General features: G+C 37.9%; 7 protein-coding genes across 21 annotated transcripts in view; 6 read left to right on the top strand and 1 right to left on the bottom strand.

Annotated features, from left to right (window-relative positions):
* Positions 1 to 16274, bottom strand: part of AGO1 (protein argonaute-1) — a 31786-nt gene extending 15512 nt beyond the window's left edge. For 10 of the 14 annotated variants that reach the window (XM_081988203.1, XM_081988208.1, XM_081988207.1 and 7 more), the window contains exons 1-11: positions 14753 to 15146; positions 13679 to 13851; positions 11590 to 11849; positions 10911 to 11277; positions 10778 to 10855; positions 10391 to 10722; positions 8287 to 8408; positions 7323 to 7515; positions 3046 to 3179; positions 2791 to 2975; positions 2033 to 2384 (exon numbers count right to left, since the gene is read on the bottom strand). In XM_081988203.1, the coding sequence (XP_081844329.1) occupies positions 2033 to 2384; positions 2791 to 2975; positions 3046 to 3179; positions 7323 to 7515; positions 8287 to 8408; positions 10391 to 10722; positions 10778 to 10855; positions 10911 to 11277; positions 11590 to 11849; positions 13679 to 13835 (2180 nt within the window). In that variant the 5' untranslated portion in view covers positions 13836 to 13851; positions 14753 to 15146. Of the gene's footprint in view, positions 1 to 2032; positions 2385 to 2790; positions 2976 to 3045; positions 3180 to 7322; positions 7516 to 8286; positions 8409 to 10390; positions 10723 to 10777; positions 10856 to 10910; positions 11278 to 11589; positions 11850 to 13185; positions 13348 to 13678; positions 13852 to 14752; positions 15148 to 15998 lie in introns of those variants that run through there. The other 4 variants (XM_081988205.1, XM_081988215.1, XM_081988216.1 and 1 more) reach the window with 4 other exon arrangements.
* A 557-nt stretch (positions 16275 to 16831) lies between these two features.
* LOC145734742 (uncharacterized) lies at positions 16832 to 18333 on the top strand. Its single transcript, XM_081988335.1, has 5 exons — positions 16832 to 17180; positions 17235 to 17484; positions 17541 to 17784; positions 17834 to 18137; positions 18192 to 18333. The coding sequence occupies exons 1-5, from the start codon at positions 17003 to 17005 to the stop codon at positions 18329 to 18331; spliced, it is 1116 nt and encodes a 371-aa protein (XP_081844461.1). The 5' UTR covers positions 16832 to 17002; the 3' UTR covers positions 18332 to 18333.
* A 288-nt stretch (positions 18334 to 18621) lies between these two features.
* LOC145734759 (uncharacterized) lies at positions 18622 to 19625 on the top strand. The gene is made up of 2 exons (XM_081988364.1): positions 18622 to 18998; positions 19053 to 19625. The coding sequence occupies exons 1-2, from the start codon at positions 18647 to 18649 to the stop codon at positions 19541 to 19543; spliced, it is 843 nt and encodes a 280-aa protein (XP_081844490.1). The 5' UTR covers positions 18622 to 18646; the 3' UTR covers positions 19544 to 19625.
* A 60-nt stretch (positions 19626 to 19685) lies between these two features.
* On the top strand, positions 19686 to 20278 carry LOC145734819 (cx9C motif-containing protein 4). Its single transcript, XM_081988463.1, has 2 exons — positions 19686 to 19877; positions 19942 to 20278. The coding sequence occupies exons 1-2, from the start codon at positions 19820 to 19822 to the stop codon at positions 20067 to 20069; spliced, it is 186 nt and encodes a 61-aa protein (XP_081844589.1). The 5' UTR covers positions 19686 to 19819; the 3' UTR covers positions 20070 to 20278.
* LOC145734818 (NADH dehydrogenase [ubiquinone] 1 alpha subcomplex assembly factor 8) lies at positions 20278 to 20510 on the top strand. The gene has a single exon (XM_081988460.1). The coding sequence runs from the start codon at positions 20278 to 20280 to the stop codon at positions 20473 to 20475; it is 198 nt and encodes a 65-aa protein (XP_081844586.1). The 3' UTR covers positions 20476 to 20510.
* PIG-M (Phosphatidylinositol glycan anchor biosynthesis class M) lies at positions 20491 to 22026 on the top strand. The gene has a single exon (XM_081988306.1). The coding sequence runs from the start codon at positions 20491 to 20493 to the stop codon at positions 21955 to 21957; it is 1467 nt and encodes a 488-aa protein (XP_081844432.1). The 3' UTR covers positions 21958 to 22026.
* Positions 22027 to 22212: 186 nt separating this feature from the next.
* On the top strand, positions 22213 to 24404 carry LOC145734733 (damage-control phosphatase 1-like). 2 transcript variants are annotated; one of them, XM_081988319.1, is made up of 8 exons: positions 22213 to 22434; positions 22488 to 22593; positions 22648 to 22880; positions 22931 to 23090; positions 23142 to 23307; positions 23367 to 23600; positions 23654 to 23804; positions 23927 to 24137. In XM_081988319.1, exons 1-8 carry the CDS (start codon positions 22361 to 22363, stop codon positions 24030 to 24032), a joined length of 1230 nt encoding a protein of 409 aa, XP_081844445.1. In that variant the 5' UTR covers positions 22213 to 22360; the 3' UTR covers positions 24033 to 24137. The 2 variants fall into 2 exon arrangements, with proteins under 2 accessions (XP_081844445.1, XP_081844444.1); XM_081988318.1 differs by lacking the exon at positions 23927 to 24137 and adding an exon at positions 24156 to 24404 and having other exon boundaries at positions 22215 to 22434.
* The last annotated feature ends 3 nt before the right edge of the window (positions 24405 to 24407 follow it).

Below are 24407 nucleotides of genomic sequence, written 5' to 3'. Positions count from 1 at the left end.
AATTTTGAACTAACAGAAACACAGTTTGAAGAACAGTCAAGGACAAAATCGCCTGTAAAACCCATTTGTGGTGTGAAAATGACAGTTTTAAGCACATTTTTGGAATCCTTATTAAATTTCCTATCCAATAGTCTAAAAAAACACTAAAAATCGAGTATAGTCAGTTAGAAAAACAGTGTCAAAATTTGAACTGCTGGAAACACAGTTTGAAAGGACAGTCAAGGACAAAATCGCCTGTAAAACCCACTTGGATTGAGAAAATGACAGTTTTAAGCACATTTTTGGAATCCTCGTTAAATTTCCTATTCAGTTACTTGGAAAAACCGTATAAAATGTGGTACAGTCTGGGAGAAAAGCAGTGTCAAATTTTGAACTAAAAGAAACACAGTTCGGAAGGACAGTCAGGGACAAAATCGCTGGTGAAACCCACTTCTAGTAAGAAAATATTTGATTTAAGTACATTTTTGGAATCCTCATTAAATTTCCTATCCACTAACCTAAAAAAACACTACCAAATTGAGTATAGTCAGAGAGAAAAACAGTGTCAAAGTTTGAACTGCTAGAAACACAGTTTGAATGGACAGTCAAGGACAAAATCGCCTGTAAAACCCATTTGTGGTGTGAAAATGACAGTTTTAAGCACATTTTTGGAATCCTCATTAAATTTCCTATCCAATAGTCTAAAAAAACACTAAAAAATCGAGTATAGTCAGTTAGAAAAACAGTGTCAAAATTTGAACTGCTGGAAACACAGTTTGAAAGGACAGTCAATGACAAAATCGCCTGTAAAACCCAATTGGATTGAGAAAATGACAGTTTTAAGCACATTTTTGGAATCCTCGTTAAATTTCCTATTCAGTTACTTGGAAAAACCGTATAAAATGTGGTACAGTCTGGGAGAAAAGCAGTGTCAAATTTTGAACTAAAAGAAACACAGTTCGGAAGGACAGTCAGGGACAAAATCGCTGGTGAAACCCACTTCTAGTAAGAAAATATTTGATTTAAGTACATTTTTGGAATCCTCATTAAATTTCCTATCTACTAACCTAAAAAAACACTACCAAATGGAGTACAGTCAGAGAGAAAAACAGTGTCAAAGTTTGAACTAACAGAAACATAGTTTGAAAGGACAGTCATGGACAAAATCACCTGTAAAACCCATTTGTGGTGTGAAAATGACAGTTTTAAGCACATTTTTGGAATCCTCATCAAATTTCCTATCTACTAACCTAAAAAAACACTAAAAAATCGAGTATAGTCAGTTAGAAAAACAGTGTCAAAATTGGAACTGCTAGAAACACAGTTTGAAAGGACAGTAAAGGACAAAATCGCCTGTAAAACCCATTTGTGGTGTGAAAATGATAGTTTTAAGCACATTTTTGGAATCCTCATCAAATTTCCTATCTACTAACCTAAAAAAACACTACCAAATTGAGTACAGTCAGAGAGAAAAACAGTCTCAAAGTTTGAACTAACAGAAACACAGTTTGAAAGGACAATCAAGGACAAAATCGCCTGTAAAACCCACTTGTAGTGTGAAAATTACAGTTTTAAGCACATTTTTGGAATCCTCATTAAATTTCCTATCCAATAGTCTAAAAAAACACTAAAAAATCGAGTATAGTCAGTTAAAAAAACAGTGTCAAAATTTGAACTGCTAGAAACACAGTTTGAAAGGACAGTAAAGGACAAAATCGCCTGTAAAACCCATTTGTGGTGTGAAAATGACAGTTTTAAGCACATTTTTGGAATCCTTATTAAATTTCCTATCTACTAACCTAAAAAGATAAGGATTGATACCTTCCAATGGTTAAGAGGCGAACTTAAAACACTTTGACTCAGAAAAAGTAAACAATGATTAGTTCATATTCGACCTTGAAATTTGGATGCAATTTTTATTTTAAAACGAGATAAGATAAGAAACTTCCTATCAAAGGCAAACCGAGATCAGCCTTCTTGTTAAATTCTTTGCTACGGTACTGGACTTATCATTTTAAAATGCAGACGATAAATATTTATTTATTAAGCTTACCGAACCATCGAACTGAGCTCTTGAATAATCTCCTGGCGATGCTGTTGCACTCTAACAGTGGCCGCATACCTGGACGGATGGGCGTCCATCGAACCGACCACCGCGGCAATCGACGGTTTTTTGTTATCCCCGGCGGGCGGATGAGTAACGTCCGCCCCCAAGAAAATCACCGGTTCATTGAAGATTTTCGGACGGATGGACGGCACCAAAATACTGTTAATACCGCCCAGTTTGACGTTGATTTTGAGACATAAATTCGACAGCGTTTGCGGGGATGTTTTGTTTACGTTTTTGGCCTGGACGCATTGGGTGGCCATACCCAAGACCGTATCGCCCACACGTTTCACCTCGGCTACACAATTAAACAAACTCGTTTCAAAAACAATAGCTATTTATGTAACCAGTTACGAAAAGATCGATTTTGTGTCCTACAATTTGAATGAGTTACACAATAAGACATTTTCGAAACGTGTTGCATACATAATTTTTTCTAATTTTTGACCAAAAAGCTGTGAAAACCATCTTTTAAAGTGATTTAACATAAATATTCACTTTCATAGCACCTTGTATGAACTGTGACAACGACATGTTATGATGGATGTCGCCCATATGTTTCTACGGAAAAACAGGGAGTGATGAAATGAACTTTTCATAACTAGTTACATAAAGTAAAACGTTTTGTCACTCTAATCAGTTTTGAAAAGTGTCACTTTATATGCCAAAATTAGAAAAAAACATTTAGCCGAACCGAAACTCACCGTAGACTGGCGTTTTGCCGGGCAGCACCACCACAACCAGTTGCAACGCTTGGAAGGTGGTTTTGAGGTACCTGAACATGGGTTCCACCTGGTCGGGGCCTGTAGCGTACTTACAAAAACAGGGTTGGCCGATTATGGGCATGCCCGCGTCGTTCGAGATCTTTTGCAGCTGTTGCGTAAAATTCCTGCAAATACAACCCAACCAAACTCGCGTTCTTCAATCTTCCCAGTTTGTCGGAATTTTTTCGATCGTACCTTAAGGCGTCCTCTCGTACCGTACGCTGCGGGGCAAAACACGCAATCGCCCATACCCTGATTTCCACCCCCGTAAAAAACTGTTTTCCACGCATGTCCCACACGCCCTGGTTCGGACACGCTTGCTGTTTACTCTGCAATTAGACAACTCACTTGGATTTTAAAAATATAGGATTTCATTATCGTAAATTTGGTTTTAAAAAACGTAAGTTGTATTTCAGAAAAAATCACTTGTATTTTAGAACGCGTTATTTCAATTTCAGATTTTTTTGTGTTTCTATGTGGTTATTAGTTCATTGTTTTTTTTTTATATCACTTCAAGCAAAAAAACCCGCCCATCGGGAGTATTAATTTATATAAAATATACAGTGTGTCCCATAACTATATGACAATCTCTCGGGAGGTCAAAATAATACGATTTGTTCATATAATTTTTTTTAAAGTCACTCTTAAGGGAAATATCGAGCCCCAAAGAACTGCCTGCCAATTAACGTTTTTGGCCGTAACTTTTGAAACACTTTGTATATTGTAATGATTATTGGGTTTAATGTTTTATCGAAAGAGACCTTCTATTTGACATGAAAACCAGGCATCTCGTCTTCGAAAGGCAGGAACTAACTGGACCTAAGACACAATTTGCTTAAACTTTGACAGCTGTCATTACTTTCAGCTGCAAACGCCATTAATGGATACTCTTGACATTTTTATCGAAAAATTGTACTCTTCCTTTATTTGGATAAAATAAACGGTTTTCGAATAAACCACAATGTTATTAAAAATATTCGTTAAACTATTTACTTTTTTTGCTCAACTTGAATTTTCCAAATTACAAATGACCACATCTAAAATCCAACTGCTCTTTTCTATAATACAAGTGACTAATCTGAAATACAAATTGCAATTTCGAAAATCAAAGTTATTATTCTAAAATTGAACGTACCTCGATGATATTTTTTTTTTTGTGATATTTTTTAAATTCTAAATCTTATGGTTTCTAAAATTCAACTGACGCTTTTTAAACTACATGTGTAAATGGTGTAGATATAAAAAGAATAATAATAATTAACTGTTTATGCTTATTGGACAATTTTGCTTTGGGATTATAATGATGAAATATAATCTGGAGTTTAAACTCTTAAACTAATCATTACCAACGTTCAGTTAAACTTTGACGTTTAACCTAACCTTGAAATGATCCATGACACTACACAACAAAACAAGTCAAACAAAAACATGTTCTTCTACTGAAAATCGGTGCTAAAAAACTATCCAACCACATACAGGGTGTCCAAAATATAGTTTTTCAAAATTAGTTGTATTAAAAGTAGACAACTACAAATACAAAACTTTGTGGTGCTTCAGATTTCCTAGAAGTACTTGACTATGCACTAAAATAGCCAAGCATGACTTAAGCTTGGTTCACATGAATCCGGAAGCACATTTTTGGAATCCTCATTAAATTTCTTATCCAATAACCTAAAAAAATATCACTAAATTCGGTACAGTCAGGGAGAAAAGTGCTGCCAAAGTTTGAACTGGCAGAAACACAGTTTGAAAAGACAGTCAGCGACAAAATCGTATGTTAAACTCACTTGGAGTGAGAAAATGACAGTTTTATCCACATTTTTGGAATCCTTATTAAGTTTCCTATCTACTAACCTAAAAAAACTCTAAAAAATCGAGTATAGTCAGTTAGAAAAACAGTATCAAAGTTTTAACTGCCAGAAACACAGTTTAAAAGGACAGCCAGAGACAAAATCGCCTGTAAAACCCACTTGGAATGAGAAAATGACAGTTTTAAGCACATTTTTGGAATCCTCGTTAAATTTCCTATTCAGTTACTTGGAAAAACCGTATAAAATGTGGTACAGTCTGGGAGAAAAGCAGTGTCAAATTTTGAACTAAAAGAAACACAGTTCGGAAGGACAGTCAGGGACAAAATCGCTGGTGAAACCCACTTCTAGTAAGAAAATGTTTGATTTAAGTACATTTTTGGAATCCTCATTAAATTTCCTATTCAATAGCCAAAAAAAAAACAAAAAACATATCGGTACAGTCATGGTGAAAAATGGTGTCAAAGTTTGAATTGTTAGAAACACAGTTTGAAAGGACAGTCAAGGACAAAATCGCCTGTAAAACCCACTTGGAATGAGAAAATGACAGTTTTAAGCACATTTTTAGAATCCTTATTAAATTTCCTATCCAATAGTCTAAAAAAACACTAAAAAATCGAGTATAGTCAGTTAGAAAAACAGTGTCAAAATTTGAACTAACAGAAACATAGTTTGAAAGGACAGTCAAGGACAAAATCGTCTGGTAAACTCACTTGGAGTGTGAAAATGACAGTTTTAAGCACATTTTTGGAATCCTCATTAAATTTCCTATCCACTAACCTAAAAAACACTACCAAATTGAGTACAGTCAGAGAGAAAAACAGTGTTAAAGTTTGAAATAACAGAAACACAGTTTGAAAGGACAGTCAAGGACAAAATCGCCTGTAAAACCCACTTGTAGTGTGAAAATGACAGTTTTAAGCACATTTTTGGAATCCTTATTAAATTTCCTATCCAATAGTCTAAAAAAACACTAAAAAATCGAGTATAGTCAGTTAGAAAAACAGTGTCAAAATTTGAACTGCTAGAAACACAGTTTGAAAGGACAGTCAAGGACAAAATCGCCTGTAAAACCCACTTGTGGTGTGAAAATGACAGTTTTAAGCACATTTTTGGAATCCTTATTAAATTTCCTATCCAATAGTCTAAAAAAACACTAAAAAATCGAGTATAGTCAGTTAGAAAAACAGTGTCAAAATTTGAACTGCTAGAAACACAGTTTGAAAGGACAGTCAGAGACAAAATCGCCTGTAAAACCCACTTGGAATGAGAAAATGACAGTTTTAAGCACATTTTTGGAATCCTCATTAAATTTCTTATCCAATAACCTAAAAAAAAATCACAAAATTCGGTACAGTCAGGGAGAAAAGTGCTGCCAAAGTATGAACTGGCAGAAACACAATTTGAAAAGACAGTCAGCGACAAAATCGTCTGTTAAACTCACTTGGAGTGAGAAAATAACAGTTTTATCCACATTTTTGGAATCCTCATTAAATTTCCTATTCAATAGCCAAAAAAAACAAAAAACATATCGGTACAGTCATGGTGAAAAATGGTGTCAAAGTTTGAATTGTTAGAAACACAGTTTGAAAGGACAGTCAAGGACAAAATCGCCTGTAAAACTCACTTGGAATGAGAAAATGACAGTTTTAAGCACATTTTTGGAATCCTCATTAAATTTCCTATCCACTAACCTAAACACTACCAAATTGAGTACAGTTAGAGAGAAAAACAGTGTCAAAGTTTGAAATAACAGAAACACAGTTTGAAAGGACAGTCAAGGACAAAATCGCCTGTAAAACCCATTTGTGGTGTGAAAATGACAGTTTTAAGCACATTTTTGGAATCCTCATTAAATTTCCCATCCAATAGTCTAAAAAAACACTAAAAAATCGAGTATAGTCAGTTAGAAAAACAGTGTCAAAATTTGAACTGCTAGAAACACAGTTTGAAAGGACAGTCAAGGACAAAATCGCCTGTAAAACCCACTTGTAGTGTGAAAATGACAGTTTTAAGCACATTTTTGGAATCCTCATTAAATTTCCTATCTATTAACCTAAAAAACACTACCAAATTGAGTACAGTCAGAGAGAAAAACAGTGTCAAAGTTTGAACTAACAGAAACACAGTTTGAAAGGACAGTCAAGGACAAAATCGCCTGTAAAACCCACTTGTAGTGTGAAAATGACAGTTTTAAGCACATTTTTGGAATCCTTATTAAATTTCCTATCCAATAGTCTAAAAAAACACTAAAAAATCGAGTATAGTCAGTTAGAAAAACAGTGTCAAAATTTGAACTGCTAGAAACACAGTTTGAAAGGACAGTCAAGGACAAAATCGCCTGTAAAACCCACTTGTAGTGTGAAAATGACAGTTTTAAGCACATTTTTGGAATCCTTATTAAATTTCCTATCCAATAGCCTAAAAAAATATCACTAATCTCCTTATAATTCCGGATACATGAGAACCGAGCTTTACTACTTAGGTACTGCCGTACCGTCCGCTTTGGACACACTGTATTATTTCCGCTTCTACGTTTAAAAGCAACAAATAAATACCCCTAAAAAAATGACATATACATACCAAAGTACAAGAAAAAATAAAACCAATACCTCGCTTACAAATTAACTAAAAAAAAAAATAAAATACAACAAAGAAACTAACGTGCCAGCCCACCTGTCCGCTAAGGGAAGCCACCCGTCCGCCGTATTGCAGCTTGGGGGGCGGCAGCACCCGTCCGCGGACCTCCATCATGCTGGTCGAGATGGTCAGTCCAAATTCCTGCACGTATTCGTCGTTGTTGAAATCGGCGCGCCGCACCAGATTATTAATTTCCCGTTCGCGATCCGGTGCCGATCTACGATCAACGAGAAAAACCTTTCAAGAACCTAATTCTGGAAAGCAGGAAATTCGCCAGAAAAGCGTTCATAGAATGTGACAGAAGAAGCTGACAATGACCCCCTATGACGGTTCACCAAGTAGGCTCAGTTAAGCCTCGTAGTTATCGCAGCATTTTTGAAGATTGGAAAAATATAAAGTCAATCGTATTTTAAGCCTTTACTATTAGAAAAAGATGGAATCAAATAAGGTTAAAGATTTAAGCCTTGTTCATAATACAAATTGACAGAGAAAGAAGCTAAATGTCATTTAAAAATTTCACAAACTGTATACAACGCATTGTCTTCTTGTTCTAAGCCGCTTCAAATAGACTTGATAAGTTCAAGCCTGTGTTTTGAAAAGAAGGATTTTTTTTTCAAGAAAATAAAGAAAATTTATTTATTTAATTTATAGAAAAGGTACATTTTTGTAGGGATGTCAAGTGTTTACCATTATAGTTAGTTTTAGTAGGATTGTATGTAGTTATTAAGAAAATTAACAATATTACTTGATGAACTTCAAAGGAGGTGAAAAAGGTGGGAAAAAAGGTTTTTTTTTGTTTTTGGTTGTTGATTGTCAAGAGAGACTTTAATGAGAACTGGAAAGTCAGTTTTCTAAAAAATTTGAGCGAATTTTTTCATTGAGCCTACGATGTATAGGGTGTCAATGCCACATTCTATAGACCTTTCCATTGATCGCTCCCTCTTCCCTAATTTCAAGAATAGGCACCCAAAATAACCCTGATGCTTACCGGGCCGTAGCTTTAATCATTGTCGAGGTTTGCATGTCAGTCAGTTTTTTTATGCATCGCTGACCGGCCACTATATTGCAAACTTCCAACGGTAAGTAGGTGTGCTTGTGTTCCTGTCCAACCTGAAAATTCCAATGTTATCACATGACAACAATACTACTTCCTTTACAGGATTCACGTGTTCTAAACCCAACGTAGCCAGTAAACTTAGGCATGACGATTTTTGCACAAAATGCCAAAGAGTATTTAAGGATTAACTATAACCGAAAAAAATCCATATTATACCTGTTTGAAGCTTTTTAATACATTACAAAATGATTTAAAATTAGAAAGAAATGAGAAACTTTTTAAAAGAAAAGTAAAACAGATGTTAATTAATTTAGAGCCATATTGTATCAGGGATTATGTAAGAGACTATTAGGTGTACGCTCATCTTGAAATGACGCTGTTTCTTTTTGTGTTTTCACGTATGTTTTTTGTAGTTACAGGAAATGTATTGTGACCATAATTAGAAATAAAGAAGACTAACTAACTAACTAACTAAGGAACTTTAGGAGAATTTAAGAGAACAAACGAAAATTATAAAATGCCAACTAGATGTCTTTCTTGGAGTAGTCTTTACAGCTCAGTGGAGCCAAATTTGACAGTTCTGACTTTAAGGAAAACTTGTTTCCATCACGTGACAGCTGTCAAAACTCACTCACCAGCGACCTGAAAGTATGCACTACCAAAAATATTTGTTTCTTTGAAGCATTGCACTGTAAGTTGTGTTTACAGCTCCATGAAGCCAAACTTGTCAGTTCTGTAATTTTGCGTCAACGCTATGAGATTTTTGTAATGACTAAGTGTCACTTAGCTTCACCACAAATGTCAAATTGTCAAAACAAAAGGTGCAACCATTTTGTATTCGATGGTTTCGTCTCACTGCTGAATGAGTTTTAATTTAGACATAAGAAGTGTCATCTGACTGTAAGCCACGTTGTCAAGTGTCACAACTGCCAAATTTAACTCCACATTCATCAATGAAACGCGACTATTTGACATTTTACAGTATCGCGGCTCTGTTTAATGAGTTTTAACAACTGTCAGGTCTGTCATTAAACGTCACAGCTAGTTCAGTGCCTCAAAGTAGGCTACGTTTTCCCAATCACATGACTTGAAAGCTTCTTGGGTTTTTCGACGTTGCCAAAATGACTGAATGTAATTTTCAAGCTTTTCCACGTTAAAAAGGGGTTTGAGAGTCTGAAAAATTGACATCACCATGCTGGCAACACTGGAAAGGCAAAGTGACACTAGTCAAAAACAATCACGTGACCACAACAAGGTAATTTAAAGTGCGAAAATTGTCTAACTGAAGTTTAAACAGTGGAAAAAGCCTGAAATTGTAAAATACACGTCACGTGACATGGAAAATGCAATTTTTGCGCTGGAAACACTGTAAAAGCACGATGGCACTAGACGAAAATGGTCACGTGACTAGAAAATGTTAGTTTAAAGTGCAAAATAAAATTTAGAGTGGTGAAAGCAAAAAATTATAAAATACAGATCGCGTGACGGAAAAATGGTAATCACCCAGCTGGCAACACTGGAAAAACCATCATGTGACTACAAGAAGGTAACTTAAACTGTGAAAATTGGCTAATCTAAATTTGGACAGTGCTGCATTGTCAAATTTTAAAAGACACGTGATTTTAAAAATGCAGTTTTTGAATTATCACAGAACAGGAACGCTCAAGTCACAAAGCACCAGAAAAAGGTAGTTTGTACTGTAAAAATTCCAATTTAAACAGTCATAAAAACTAAAATTGTACAGTACTTGTCAGGTGATAAAGGAAATGCAATTTTTGAGCTGTCAACACTGTAAAGTTGGTCAAGAGAACCTTGGGCCATCTCACCTGTTGCTTGTAATTAGTCAAAACTGATTCAACTCAGCAAAAGTCCAAAATAATTCTAGAAGCCTCAGGCAATTTTAAGAAAATAGGAAACATTTAGGAAAATTGCAGGAGAGGTTCTACTCTTCCCTTCTAACAATTTTCAAAACATTTTTTTACGTTAAGACAAATAAAATTGATTCTAAGACAAAAATGAGTTTTTAATTTCTTACCTGTAAGCAAGGCAAATGCGGATATCTCAGTTTCATTTTGTACTTGTCTAGGAAATATTTGGCAACCGTGCATTCAACAGTTTGACCATTTTCGAGTTGCAACGGAAAGGACTGCATCTGAGCCGGTCGCCTCGTTACGTTACAAACGCGATACTTTCTCCTCATGGTACCGCAATGCGTAATTTCGATCTTTAGCCCTTTGATCTCCTTGGTGAATTTGACTCTTTGGCTGTCCGTCAACGGCTTCCGTTGCTCGTTGATGTCTCGAATGTCCAACACCTCGCACATAAACTCTATCACAGGCTGCGCTTTGTAGAATGCGGTCGCCGACACTAGAATTTGTACCACCAAACTTAACACACGTTGATTTGAGTGAAACAAACTAACCGTCAATATTGAGCATCATTTTCCACTGACTGGGCCTCACCGATTGATGAAACCCGAACCATACTTCCCGACCACCACCTAAAAAAACATTAAACACTCCAAAATGTAAAATACACTAGGTGAGATGATCTACCTAGAGGATGATAGTATCCTTCGGGACTGCTGAAGAAACTTCGGCCCACTGGGGTGTAGCTCATTGAAGGTAAATGCCTCATAACCACATCAAGAGCCAGAATTGCCTCGTAAGGAATCTGCCTAGTCCGGCCTTCTAAAGCTTCTTCTAACCCGTACAACGACACTTGGGCCACCCATTTGATGCTAACGCGAAACAGCCGGTCCTTTCCTTCCCCAGGTAGGGTAACTTCCAACTCCTCCCGGGCATTCCCAATCGGCAAAGGATCCCTAGTGTACAGGTTGCTTCGACCATCAAATACCGGCTTCAAATTGCCGAATATCTTTCCATAGGATTTTACCATGGTTTCGATAATTTCCCGGTTTACCTAAATATTACATTATTATGCTCAGACAAAATGGAATTAATTAGTTTAAAAAAATGCATAAGTGAGGTTATCTTTCTTAAAAACAAAACTCTATCCCCCCCAATGACAGTAATGACATTTCTCTGTCAGTCGGCAATTGACATGACATTTCCAAAGCAGTGTTGCCATACCTCATAAGCAAAGACTACAAGATATAAATAATCAGTCCAGTCACTGGACTCCCCTCTTGCCCAGAGTAAATCTGCTGATAAGGTGGTTTTAGGACTCAAAGAAGCTTTGCTGCTGGTATTATGTTCTTTACACTAAACTAACCTTTCGAGGACACTTATCCGGTTGAATATTAATGTCGTAATGATGGACGAAACCCCGAGGCATGCAGATCTGAAAGTGGTTGGCCTTGAGGCCGATGGGACGGCCCTCACGGCCTAAGTTGGGACGCCGGGGGCACTGGAACATGGGGGGCTCTGCCGGCGGCGATACAGTGGCCAGAGGACCTGCGGTGGTGCCCGTCGCCGCCCCCGGTAACGCTACGGCAGTAGTCGTCGGGCCCATTGGAGTTCCAGAGGTGCCTGCTGTTTAAAAGAAAATTTTGATTAGTAATAATAATTTACAAAACCCATACAACTGTCATTACAAACTAATGAATATTTGTATTACCTTCCATTTGAATCAGATGAAGTTAGTGAAGTAAAATTTAAGTAGGTACCTACTGATTAGTTACACTGGAACTTTTGCTATTACTAAGCTGAATTAAATGATAATAAATAGGATTAAGATTGGGAAGCCCTTCCTACTACACCACTGTCCTAGTTTGTTTCAAGTGACATCAACTTGTGCCTGATGATGATATTCTCTTTCTTTCCCCTTCAAAACCTTTGATTTAGAAAAAAATCCCCAAATACCTTCTAAAATTAACAACCTTAGGTATTTTTAATTACAATACACAAAACAATAAAGTGAACCTCAATATAAGTAAATGGATTACAACTCCTCTGAGTGCAATGCAGTTACTAGACTTGGAACTAACCTAACCTAAAACTTAAAACAGTTAATCTAGGCATTCACAGCTGGTTAGATAACACACCTTCTGCTCCTGCACTGATCAATACCTTCAGTTTGTTGGCTCTTGTGCAGTGCTAGACAGGTCAATAACCTCTAATGCACTAAGGCAGAGCTATTGATCAATTTTTTATAGGATTGTTATGCACATATACATGCATATATACAGAATAAGTATGCAAATTAGGCCTACATAAACAGCATTGCAATTAGTTTAACAACTTTGTATTCTTATTCAATTTTTTTGGTATTTTAAAGGTGGTTTTTAGTAGTACACTCTGATATGCTAATTATTAAGATTCATACATGTAATCAGCTGTAGCCAACAGTCCACTAACAACTTTTCCCTTCACTATTTTTTAGTGTATTTAGTTTAGGAAATTTCAATGAAGTACTTGGAAAGTTAAAGGTTGTTGTATATGCACAGAAACCCATAATAACTAACAAAATTGACTTAATAAAGAACATGATCTTGCTGGGCATCTAAAAATAGACATAAACTTCCAGGAACACACACACAACTCAAAGGAAAATCTATGACCTTATTTCTAGACAGATTAATGGCTCTAAAAACGCCTATGATAGGTTAACTTTGCTACGTCTGGAATTTCAGCCGTTCATCCTTGGGGCTTCTCTAAAACCTTTGAGAGACTGACCGAAAACAAACCCCCAGTTCCGGTGGAACGTGAAACTTGCACTAGGGCCCCCAAAACCGAACAAAATCGCGAAAAATACCCACAAAAATACAAAACAAAGAGTGACAGCAAGATGACCAATGTCGCATCCGTGCGGGGTAAAAAACAAAGGTGCCCGAGAGTGTGGGGCGCCGTCCCGCGGCTTTCAACTTACGTCCTCCGGGTCCTGAATACATGGCGATTTATAAATAAATTACTAGGCACACAAGCACACGCACACCACTCACTAAACTCTCGCGAAAAGTCTTGTCTTTTAGCGTTTATCACAGCGCGACGGCCATTTGCAATCTAGTCAGCGCTCGCGGGTCTTCGGTTAACCGATCGGGTTCAATACAAGCGCACGCACCTCACGTTATTTCTCCGTCTTTGTCTACAACGTGTATCAGAACGGAACAATAAACAATCCCGCTAATGTTATAGCTGCGATATTGCCGCTAACTAAAAGATTTCTATAAGACACAGAAAAAGTTTAAAAAATCTGTTATAATTGAGTGGAAAACACAGTTTCATCAGTGAGTTTGACGTTTTCAAACTGTATTCGTTTTGCTAAGCGATTAGTTGCGTTCTCTTTCTCACAAACAGACGGTGATTGGATACAAATGAGTTGTATATGCATTGTTGCCAGAACTAAAACACGAACCACTTACCGTTAGTTTGTTGCATGGGATGCGAAGTGGGTGGATGCCCTAAATGGGGCCCCTGAGCCGGGGGGCGGTGTCCAATAAGACTTAACGCGGTAAGATCGGACGTGAGCAGGACCGACTGAAGGCCAGATTGCAGTGTCAGTTCGGTCTCGGCTGACATAGCGAACTATCCACTTCTGCAAAAAAAGAATTAATAAAAACGCGTTAAATGGGTACTGCTGATTAACACACAAATCGCATTGCGAAACAACCGAAATTCGTGAAACCGTAAGAAAGTGAAATAATTGTGGTTTTTGTTTTGTTCCAAAAAAAACGAGGTCAAACGACCTTTTTCTTTCTGAAGATTTAACATTTTCACAACATTAGGCACCACCGCATTGATACCTGTGGAGCAGCTGTTAAACAAAGATAAGAACAGTTTTACGCGGTAGCGAGAAGGACAAATATAGCCCGTTCAAGCACATCTGTTTAAAAAGGGGATTAGTTGGGTTATGTATGTACCAATTACCTGTCATTTTTCAACAAATGTTGAATTTAAATATTTTTTTTAGTAAAGTTTTATAATAATAAGATGGTTGGTTTAGTGAACTTGTGTAGAAAAATTATGCTGAAGGCTGCCTGTTATTGGAAGCTGAAAATCCAAACATGACAGAAAATAGCAGACAATTTCAACTCAGTTTCAGGTAAGGACTTAAAATTCAATCAGAATTTTTTGAGATATAAAAATAATTATTAACCATATTTTCTGAACATAATAATGTGACACTTAAGGATGGCTACATTTACTTCAGGGATTCCCACAAAATTTTCATCAGAATTTTGTCACCCTGCAAACTTAATTAAATATTTCCTGTTCACACGTTATCGTTATCAATTTTCCACAAACTGACAAACATGTTTGAACTAGAACACTAAAAAAAAATTGATAAGATATCCTACTTGTAATAAGAACACATCAGATTATAAATATTCTCGGTACATAATCAAAAATTACTTATAAATATAGACTTAAAAGTGGTTAGACCTGACAACTCTGTTGCATCACAGAATCGACACCCCAACAGAAACAAATCCTACCTGGCTGATTGAAAACAGCACAAAGAACTTCAACCCCCGCCGATAAGGACAGACGGTTCTAGATAATCAAAAAAAAAAAAGTAAAACAATTAAAAAGTGCGGTGAAAACACCTAAATCGTAACCGGCTTTCGCACGAATATCGCCAAAATACCGAGTCGTGTCAAGGCTAAGCCGGGATTCATGACAAAATCCGATCGGTGCACGTAGCTGGCAATTTGCGGCCGTAAACCGCACTGACAGGTCCCAAATTGCACGCAAACACGGACTAAAAGCGAACACCCGTGAACGGGACAAGGATCGACGTACACTAAACACTTTCTAAGCAGCAGCGGGACGATTCCGCCATCGAAAAACCGCGTACTTCTCGTTACTGCGGACGTTTGTTTTGGATACCTTCGTCCGCGCTCTTGATGTCTCGATTTCGCAACTCCTGACACGGCTGCGCGGGTTTTGGCAGTGTTGCCAACTCTTTTACGATAATTTTACCGCCCAAATGTTATGATTTTCCCCAAAATGATTTTTTTTTTGGGGGCGAGTAAAAATATTTACCAGGTTTGACACTGACAGTTTGAGGTTATGAAGAACGCGCTAATCGGTGGAAGGAAGTATAGTTTGACATGCACAGCAGTCAGTTCTAGCTTTTCTCAGTTATTAGTGCTTTTTTCGTGAAAACTCTGTCTTGACAAAAGAAAGCAGAAGTTTTCGGCTACATTATGGCATTGGAACGCACTTTCTAACTGTCACAGGAACTAAGTTAGGAGCTGTCAAATAAAGACACCTGTCATCTTTAAAGAAACGTAGAAAGACGGATAAAATGGTATCCAAATTCAGGAATAGCAATCTTTCTATTTCGACTGGGGCAATGGATCTGGCAACCATGGTGAATTCAGCACTGCGTGCGATGCGTCAGTGGCTCTACACGGGGGTGTTTTTTAATTAACTCCCGCTCAGGACAAACTCACCCTAAACAGGCAGGGGTGAAGTTTACAAAAAAAAAATTCAAAGGTTTTTTTGCGCTTATTTAGTGGGTCATGTCAAATTTGACACATACCTGCTAATGCTGGCTAGATTTACTACCACAATAGTAATTTAGAGCACTGCTAGTAGAGGTAATAAATCAAGTCATTTTATAAAAAAAAAAAAGGAATTCAGTTAGACAGAAAATACCTGAGACAGTAGTCTAATGGGGCCATATTACATATCTTCTTGTAAAGAGTCTAAATTCAGTTAAAAAAGGTGACCTACCTGAATGATCTGGTTGGCGGGTAAACAAATGTCCTTCTTACGGCATGATTTTGCGCCCCCAAAAGGTCAATGGCGGCAAAAGTGAGAGGGTTCTAAAACACAGTCAATCGAGGCTGCACACTGTAAAACCACGTCCGGATTAGAGTCATTTTATTCAACACCTATAACCCACTGGATCAATGTCAAATCAAATTTCATCTTGAAAGAGCCGGGGAATATAGATTTTGCGCCGAAACGCTTGTTTGGGCCCTTATATCGATTTGTTCCAGTGTCCAGTGGACTCTGTGCACCTTCCTATACCACCTGGCTGATCACTAAATCACCTGAATATTTTAAAAACTCGATAGTCAAACCATATGGACACTGTAAGTGATTAATTCCCAACCGAAACGTTTTCAGTTTGCTGTGATTAGTTGGGGAAGAAAACCCTTTAGGGCGTCAAAACTGGAATTGCAAACCGCTGCGCGTCCTTGAAATTCTTGAACGTAGGGTCGAATGCGTGTTTGCGATGCGCCCTTGCGCCATGTCCTTTGACCTTGAAAGAGCCATCCACACCGAAGGCCCTGGAACATCGATTCTGGACCACTCAGACAAACTTTCCTCTTATTCACTCTCAAATCGTTGACAGACCTATTAACTGAGCAGACATAAAACACCCTGTAGATTTTTTATTTTTTTTTTATTTGACAAAATCCACCAACAAACCTAGTGCAATTTACATGCACCAGGGTGTCAATTTGGTGAAGGATATTTATTGAAGAACATGACATTCCTGTTTATAATATTTTTTCCCTTGTACTTCAGTGACATTACTTTCTGAAGTAAACACCTTGATTTAATGACAAATTGTCACAAATAATTTCGACGATTTTTGTCCACGTCAAAAATTTCAAGTTAATTTCCAGTATCAGAACATAAATCAACACATTAGGGGGGCTCGTAGACGTTGGAAGACCGTAAACGGTGTAGAATGAAAAAGGTCTACAAATACAGGACCCATCGAAATGGGGGACGAACGCGTCTGGACCGGTCTACCTCCAGAAATTTTGTGCCAAATCTTCAGTTTGCTGTCCTACAATGATAAAGTGGCATTTTCGTCGACGTGCACCAGGTGGCAGGAGGCGGCCGACACCCCCTTTTTCTGGAGACGACTCCTGGTCAAAGTGGACCTTGATCTAAACGGTGTTTTCCTCCATTTTACGCCCTTTCTTAGCTTACTTAGTGATTAAATTCCAGAACCAGGAATCATATTTCTCACTCAAAAGTACTATCGACATTTAGAAAAACTCGAAATTGGCTGGAGCGTGCCGTATCCGATGAGCGACAAAAAGACAGGCCCCCGACACAAAGACACTGTGAAAAGGGTTGGACGCTTCCTGGTGCTGCTGTTCGAACGTAACGTACAGCTGAAACACCTGGTGATATTTGATTGGTATGACATCCACCAGTTGAAGAAGCTGTGCTATTTATTGATGCGATTTGTCAAGTACACGTTTCTAAGTTATACAACGCTCAAGTGCTCATTACTGTATCCATCACCAGGTGCCAAAACCACCTCGAAACAGTCACCTTGGTTAACGCCAATTTAAACAACATCAACTTTGCCAACATCCTCATAGCGTGCATGCGTTCCAAATCCACGATCACCAGCCTTAAATTGCATTACTCCACCTACAATTCCTGGAGACTGTTTGATAGTTGGGTCTTCACCAACTGTCTAGAAATGTTCCAGAACTTGGAGGTTTTAACTGTAGACTGTTGGATTTTTTTGCAGTGCTACAATCGGGTAAAAATAATTAAATATTTCTCTTATTTAGCTATACAGACAAATTTAGTTCCAAATGAGACTGTGCAAACTGAAATCACTCCACCTCTATCTGGACGATTCCCTTAAAAACGTGGACGGTTTGGTGGTGGTTCGAGAGTCGCGTTGGGAAATGTTTTTCTCGTTTTTCCCGCGGGCTGTAGTGCACCTCAAAGTGGAGAAACCAATGCGAGACGACCAGTTTCGCCGGATACTGCAGAAACACTACAGCCTGGTCAGTTTCGAATGGACTTATCGTCCTTTCAAGGAAACGTGTCACGTGGACTGTTGCCAGTGTTTGGATAGGCTGGTAAAGCTGCAGCAAGACTCTTTAGGTATACAAAATATCATATTTAAACAGAACTCTGTAAGTTGATTTATTTTTGTAGAGTTGTTAAAAGTGAACTTTCCCATTAACCAGGAGGAGTTAACCGACAAAATCGTTTACATTAAAAGGAAATGCAATAAATTGAGGTCGTTTACTTTTAACGAGGTTGAACTTGTAGGGCTTAATACATTATCTTTATAAAACTTGTTTTATTTACTACAATTTGGTCTGAATATTATTGAGATCACAGGAAAAACCAATGAGTTATTACAGGGGTCTGTACCTAAGTATTCAGAACACTCACCGTACAATTTGATTAATACCAGTTGTGTGTAAGAGTTTTTAATAATCCCCAACCCTTATGGAAGCCTTCAAACATGTTACTTGAGATTTTTTTTAAATTTTTCTTGTATATAATACAACTACAGACAGCCCCCGTATATATTGCAGTTCCAAGAACGCATTCTTAAAACCAAATAAGTGATTAAACTACAATCAAAGAGTTCAATCACAGAAATGTACCAATCAAACGCGTTTGTGTTGTTTTTAGTTGCGCTTTTAAAAGCAACCAAAAGTGAGTATACAGTTCCACCACCCTACATTCAAACCTTTGCAAAAGGTTTTAGGGTGTCCCTACCCCACGAAGATGGAGTGCATTTATTCGCTTTTCACGGCAATATTAACCAACCCATGGATGGGCTTGAAGCCGGGCAGTTTTCTAAAGATATTCTGAAAAAGTGTGGCGACAATTGGGTTTTCCAGGACCGCACCGCAAGGTTACGACCTGGAGATGTAATCTACTTTTGGCTGTACGTTATAAGGGACGGTTTGGGATATCGCTACGATGATGGAAGCTTCACAGTTAAAGGTAAAGTTACCCTACAAGGTTTTAAATTAGGAGGCTTTAATTCGGTTTATACAGACACGTCAAAGGATTTGTCTCCACTACAATGCGACAAACTAAATCCTCAGGGTTGGGTGTTTGATCCCCAAAACCCCGAGCACGACCCCATTCTGGACGTTCGCTCCACTTTCCAACGAACCAAACGCAGTTCAGTCTGTTGCAGCCTGTTTTTGAACGTTTCAGCTTTACTGACACAACTGGAGGAACAGAATCAACAGCTGAAAGCTAGGAATCTGATCCTGACGGAGCTGGCTGGGAAAGATCCGTATTACAGCAAGTCGCTTAGACTGTTCGGGAAGTATCAACTTAATTATGGGTCCAGTCCGTTACAATTTATGTCCTATTTCGTCAAAGAGAAGCTGCGTTTGGAGGATGTGATGGTGACCGAAGCTATAGCTATACCAGACCACGGAATCAGCTTTAAGATGGACAGTTTGGAGGAAAAAGTTCGGGTGATTATGGCCTCTAAAACAATACTGAACGGATCACAGTACGAAATTGTTTGGTGAAATTGACTTTTTTTTAATAAACTTTCTCGTTTTCTATTATTATATTAAAAAATTAAACTGTTTTTCGAAAACAAGTGTAAAATTGTGTTTTGTTGGTTGCATACATCTGCAGAAAGCAGATACGGTCTGTCAGATGTCATTTTCAACCTTCAAAGTCAAAACTCATCATAACCTTAAAACCCACCCAAAAATTTTTTAGGGTGAAACGTTTTTATTACATCCGGGTTTTAAAACCCCTTAAAAACCGCCAAATTTAAGTTTACTTTTCAATATTTAATGCCAGTTAAGGACCCCTGCAAGCCGTACGCGTGTAACATCCAGGCATGTTTAAAAGGTAAAGTAAAAACCTAACCGCACTTTTATTACCGAATAACTGTTAATTTTTCTTATCTTTCTAGAGAATAAATTCCAAGAATCCGCCTGTCAGCACGTTATTGAGGAAATGCGCGAATGTTGCCGCAAGTGGGGTGTTAAAAGTTTTGTGTGCGGTGGTATTGACGTTACCCCCAAACCAGCCAATAAATGAACCGGTACAAGCCTAAAAAACAAAGTTTACTTCGAAAATACCCGCGGGGATTCTCCATCATTACCGCCGTTTTTGGAGCAGGTTTGTTGCTAGCTAAACCAATCTACGACTGTTTTACTGAGAAACCTATGATGACCGCTGATGAGCTACGTGAATTAATCAAACAAGACCCTACATACATCAGGAACAGAAAGAAAACTGAATAATAATGGAAAGTGTCGGGAAAGCACGGCAAAGATTTAGACAGTACCCGTTAATATTCGCTCAGTGTGGTAAAGAAGCGAGCTTGTACGCCACTTGTGTGTTAAAACAAGACAATATAAAGCAACATGATTGTGGCGAGGAGTTTCGCGGATTTAAGACGTGTTTAAACAAGGCTGCAGCCAATTTAAAAACCCGCGTTTAAGTAGTTGTAGTAAAAATGCGTAGTTTTGTCCCCGATCTGTCTAAATTCCTTGATCTATCTTGGGTAAGTCATTTAGTGATTTCTGGTGTAATCAGACTGGTTCTGGTAAGTTATGGAGAGTTCCATGACAGGCACTTTGAAGTTCCTTACACTGACGTGGATTACAAGGTTTTTAGTGATGCTGCCAGGCATGTAATTCATAACAGATCGCCATATAACAGACACACTTATCGTTACTCCCCTTTGATTGCTTATCTACTAACCCCTAATGTGTTGTTGCACCCTTTGTTTGGTAAATTGTTGTTTTGTCTTGCAGACCTTCTGGTTGCTTTTTTGATCAGGAAGCTAGTATTTTTCAATATTACTGACTGGATGTCCCAGTTTGAGTCATACACCTCCAAAACAGCTCCTATTGAATGTGCTAAAAAACCTACTAAAACCCGGAAAGGTCGTTTAGTTAAATACAATCTTAAAATTCAAACTGCGCATTATTGGGCGCAAAGGGCCATGCTGTTTTGGTTGTACAACCCTATGACAATTGCCATATCAACGCGTGGCAATTCAGACTCTTTGGCCTGTCTTCTAGTCATTGTCACTGTCTACTTAATTCAGGTTGGAGGATCACCTTATTCTGTAGGACTTTTGCATGGCTTGTGTATACATTTCAGGCTGTACCCTATCATATACAGCCTGCTCTACTATATGCACTACAGCTCTCACTCTTACTACTTTGAAATGTCCGAGCCAGAGAAAAAAATAAGGAAAAGTAAGGTTTTGAAAAAATCTTCCAAAAATACGGTTTTATTAGGGCATTTAATTCCGAATATAAGCCAAATGAAGCTAGTGCTAGGAACGTTAACTTCCCTACTAGGTTTAACAGGGCTTTTCTACCTGAAATACGGTTCAGAGTTTTTAAATGAATCCATGCTTTTCCACCTAACTAGAGTGGACTTCAGGCACAACTTCTCGCTCTACTTTTATCTTCAGTACCTTACAGCATTTGTCAAACTGCCAGTTTGGTTTATTGGAAACTTCTGGCAGCCTTTACTGATCAACCTACCCCCTGTAGTACTTTTCATATACTTCTCCATCCGTTACGGTTTATCTAAATTTGCATTGAATTTCGGTGTCTTAGCCCTAACCGTAACTTTCGTGATATTCAACAAAGTCGTGACCTCACAGTATTTCGTGTGGATTATGGGACTGTTGCCTTTGTGCATGTGGCAAGTTAAGCTGTCAAGTGGGGCCGTGATTTCTATGCTCGCCATTTGGTTTCTGGCCCAGGCTTCTTGGTTGTTACCCGCGTATTTACTGGAGTTTAAGGGGGAGAACACATTTATGCACGTTTGGATTCAAGGTGTGTCCCTGTTTTGCGCCCATATTGGTATTTTTGGTAAACTGATAAAACATTTCATCTTACCGTTTGGGGAATTGAAAAACTTTGATCCAAAACCTGCTTTGAATGGATATTCCAGACGATAGATGTTATTGTAACTGTCACTGTGCAAGTTTAATATTACAAAAATAAATAAAACTGGTTTGTTCAGAGTATTATTAGACAATTTAATTACTTTACCTTTAGCGATCCTCAATTTTTCATTGATTTTATCGATTATTTTGGTAATTTTTCCTAAACGTCAGATTTTTCTGGTCACGTGACTCTAAATAACCCTGTACTAATAGGGTCACGTGGTAAATGTTAGTAGTGACATGTCTTCCTAACCTTAAAAAATCAGCTGGCTGAGTTCTGTTTACAAATTTCAGTAAAAAAGGTCATCATGGCAAAGTCAAAGTGGTTCATTTGCAAAAACCCAGTTTCACCAGCTCACTGTAAAGTGACTTTGTGTTATTAAAGCAAGCGAAAGTTTTAATAACAACTTTCTCAATGTGTGAGTGCACCGATATGGGTATGGATATGAAAACTCCTAGAAATGTATATTTATCTGGATTTTACAAAAGGTACCCCAACTAAAATTGGCTTTTCGAATATTGACTGAATGGATTTTTGACAGGAGTTTTGCTTATCACACGGTGAAGAATCGCATGCCAGTGATTGTAACGCAAATCATTGACACGCTATCCCGCACTAAACATGATGTAATTGAGCAATTTGGCGATGTAACCACCTTCACTGATTGTTTAACTGAATTTTTTTTAACGTTTTGATTGTAGGGAGCTCGCGAAGACCTAAAAAAAGTCATTAGTGAACTGTCAAAGCTGAAATATGAAATCCAAACTAACAAACCCTTAAACAAACTATCCTGCAACAAACCGGATGCTAGGGTCTACAATGAGTTGATTGACAAGCAAGCAGCCAAAGAGGGAGAAGCTACATATTTTAATACAATTTGGTTGCTCAGTGAATGTTATATGTACAGGAGGATCAAAGAAATATTCACGTTAACGTATTGCAAAGTGATTTTTAATTGTGCAGTGGTAACAATTTTTTTTCCAGAGAGTCTTTGAAGGATTTCGACTATTTTGGCTCACTGAAACGCGACCAATTTAAAACTTGTCAAAACGTTTTAAAGACTTTATGTGATTACAATGTGACCGCCCTTAGTAGTGGTAGCAAAGTTGAAAATTTAGAGAGCAAATTACACCGTTTGATTAAAGTAAACTGTCAAGGGTAAAAAATCAAGATACTATAGAGCTGTATATTGCAGATGGATTTGTGGGGCAACAAAGGTGATCTGTCAATATCTTTAGGAAAGGTGGTGTCCCAGTCACATGACATTGATCATCTGGATCAGTACATTTTAGTTGATGATTCTTCCAAGTTTATTAAGGATTTAGTGGAAATTGCTGCCCTAGAACTGCCTGAGTACATAGGCAAGTAGTTTTAACCGTATAATTGGCCAAAAACCAAGCAAATTATCTTACTTTGCTAGACATAGTCTTGGATAACTCAGGGTATGAGCTATTAATGGATTTATGTCTAATGACTGCCATTACCGCCTATTTTAAAGACGGTTCGGGAAACAGCCGATTTAAGGTTAGGTTTCACGTAAAGTCCATCACTTGGTTCATTTCTGACGTCACTGTACCTGACTTTAACTGGACCTTAGATCAGCTAGTGAACCATGAGGACTCTAGCATTAGTTCAGTGGGACACAAGTGGCAAGGTACCATTTACAAATTAGTACCATCACTAGTTACTCAATTGAGTTTGTTGTAGAATTTCTCACCGACGGGACTTGGGAGGTTATGCCCCATCTTTTCTGGACACTTCCCTGCGAGTACAAATACATGCCAGACTATGCCCCTGATCTCTATGAATTGCTTTCAAGATCCGCTTTAGTCATTTTTAAAGGGGATTTGAATTACAGGTTAGAAGTACTTTTTTCTTTTTTAACAAGGCAACATTTTACTACATGTAATGCATACTTATTTGGTACACCATATATCTGTGACGTAGGAGAAGTTCTTTCTGTTTCTCTTTTTTTTATAGTAAGTTGAGTGAGACGGAATGCATGGGCGTATGTCTAATATCAAATTTTAACCAAACGTCAACCCCGACCAATCGGCGTGGTGAAATAATTTGCTTCCTGACTTAACACTTCCACGTACGTTACGGAATTGAAGGGGCTTTCACTACGTCACAGAGGATCGTGCCCGGCTCATTTTAACTTTGTTTTTGAGCTTTTAGTAGACTACCCCCCTGAAAGAGATATTTTTAGGAAAGTGTTTGGTGAGAAAAACTGGGATCCAACTACGGACCCTAAAGTGGCTCTTCAAGGTTTGGAGTTACGTTTGATTGTTATAAGAACAATTAAAGCGGACATTGTGTGCGGGCTGGCCCCGGGCACGGCCGAACAATGCGAAAAAGCTGACCCGAAATGGATGGAAAATGGTGATTATGGCCTAATTCAATATGTCCCTGCTAAGTCAATTGTTTAAACTGGTGTAATATAGCTTAAAGCATTAAACCT

The sequence above is a fragment of the Ips typographus genome, linkage group LG10 (assembly GCF_016097725.1).
Source record: "Ips typographus isolate SLU linkage group LG10, UJ_Ityp_2.0, whole genome shotgun sequence".
Taxonomy (NCBI): Eukaryota; Metazoa; Arthropoda; class Insecta; order Coleoptera; family Curculionidae; genus Ips; species Ips typographus.
Note: the sequence above shows the minus strand (reverse complement) of the source record. Positions and strands in the feature narration are given on the sequence as shown.

Excerpts from the sequence above, each read along its gene's own strand:
- PIG-M (XM_081988306.1), top strand. The coding sequence starts at position 20,491 with ATGCGTAGTTTTGTCCCCGATCTGTCTAAATTCCTTGATCTATCTTGG.
- LOC145734733 (XM_081988318.1), top strand. The coding sequence starts at position 22,361 with ATGTGTGAGTGCACCGATATGGGTATGGATATGAAAACTCCTAGAAAT. Across the intron at positions 23,091-23,141 it reads AATTACACCGTTTGATTAAA|ATGGATTTGTGGGGCAACAA; the intron begins GTAAACTGTCAA and ends TGTATATTGCAG. Across the intron at positions 23,601-23,653 it reads AGTGGGACACAAGTGGCAAG|AATTTCTCACCGACGGGACT; the intron begins GTACCATTTACA and ends AGTTTGTTGTAG.
- LOC145734819 (XM_081988463.1), top strand. The coding sequence starts at position 19,820 with ATGCCAGTTAAGGACCCCTGCAAGCCGTACGCGTGTAACATCCAGGCA. Across the intron at positions 19,878-19,941 it reads CATCCAGGCATGTTTAAAAG|AGAATAAATTCCAAGAATCC; the intron begins GTAAAGTAAAAA and ends TTATCTTTCTAG.
- LOC145734759 (XM_081988364.1), top strand. The coding sequence starts at position 18,647 with ATGTACCAATCAAACGCGTTTGTGTTGTTTTTAGTTGCGCTTTTAAAA. Across the intron at positions 18,999-19,052 it reads TGGAAGCTTCACAGTTAAAG|ACACGTCAAAGGATTTGTCT; the intron begins GTAAAGTTACCC and ends CGGTTTATACAG.
- LOC145734818 (XM_081988460.1), top strand. The coding sequence starts at position 20,278 with ATGGAAAGTGTCGGGAAAGCACGGCAAAGATTTAGACAGTACCCGTTA.
- LOC145734742 (XM_081988335.1), top strand. The coding sequence starts at position 17,003 with ATGGGGGACGAACGCGTCTGGACCGGTCTACCTCCAGAAATTTTGTGC. Across the intron at positions 17,181-17,234 it reads AGTGGACCTTGATCTAAACG|AACCAGGAATCATATTTCTC; the intron begins GTGTTTTCCTCC and ends ATTAAATTCCAG. Across the intron at positions 17,785-17,833 it reads TTTTGCAGTGCTACAATCGG|TTCCAAATGAGACTGTGCAA; the intron begins GTAAAAATAATT and ends AGACAAATTTAG.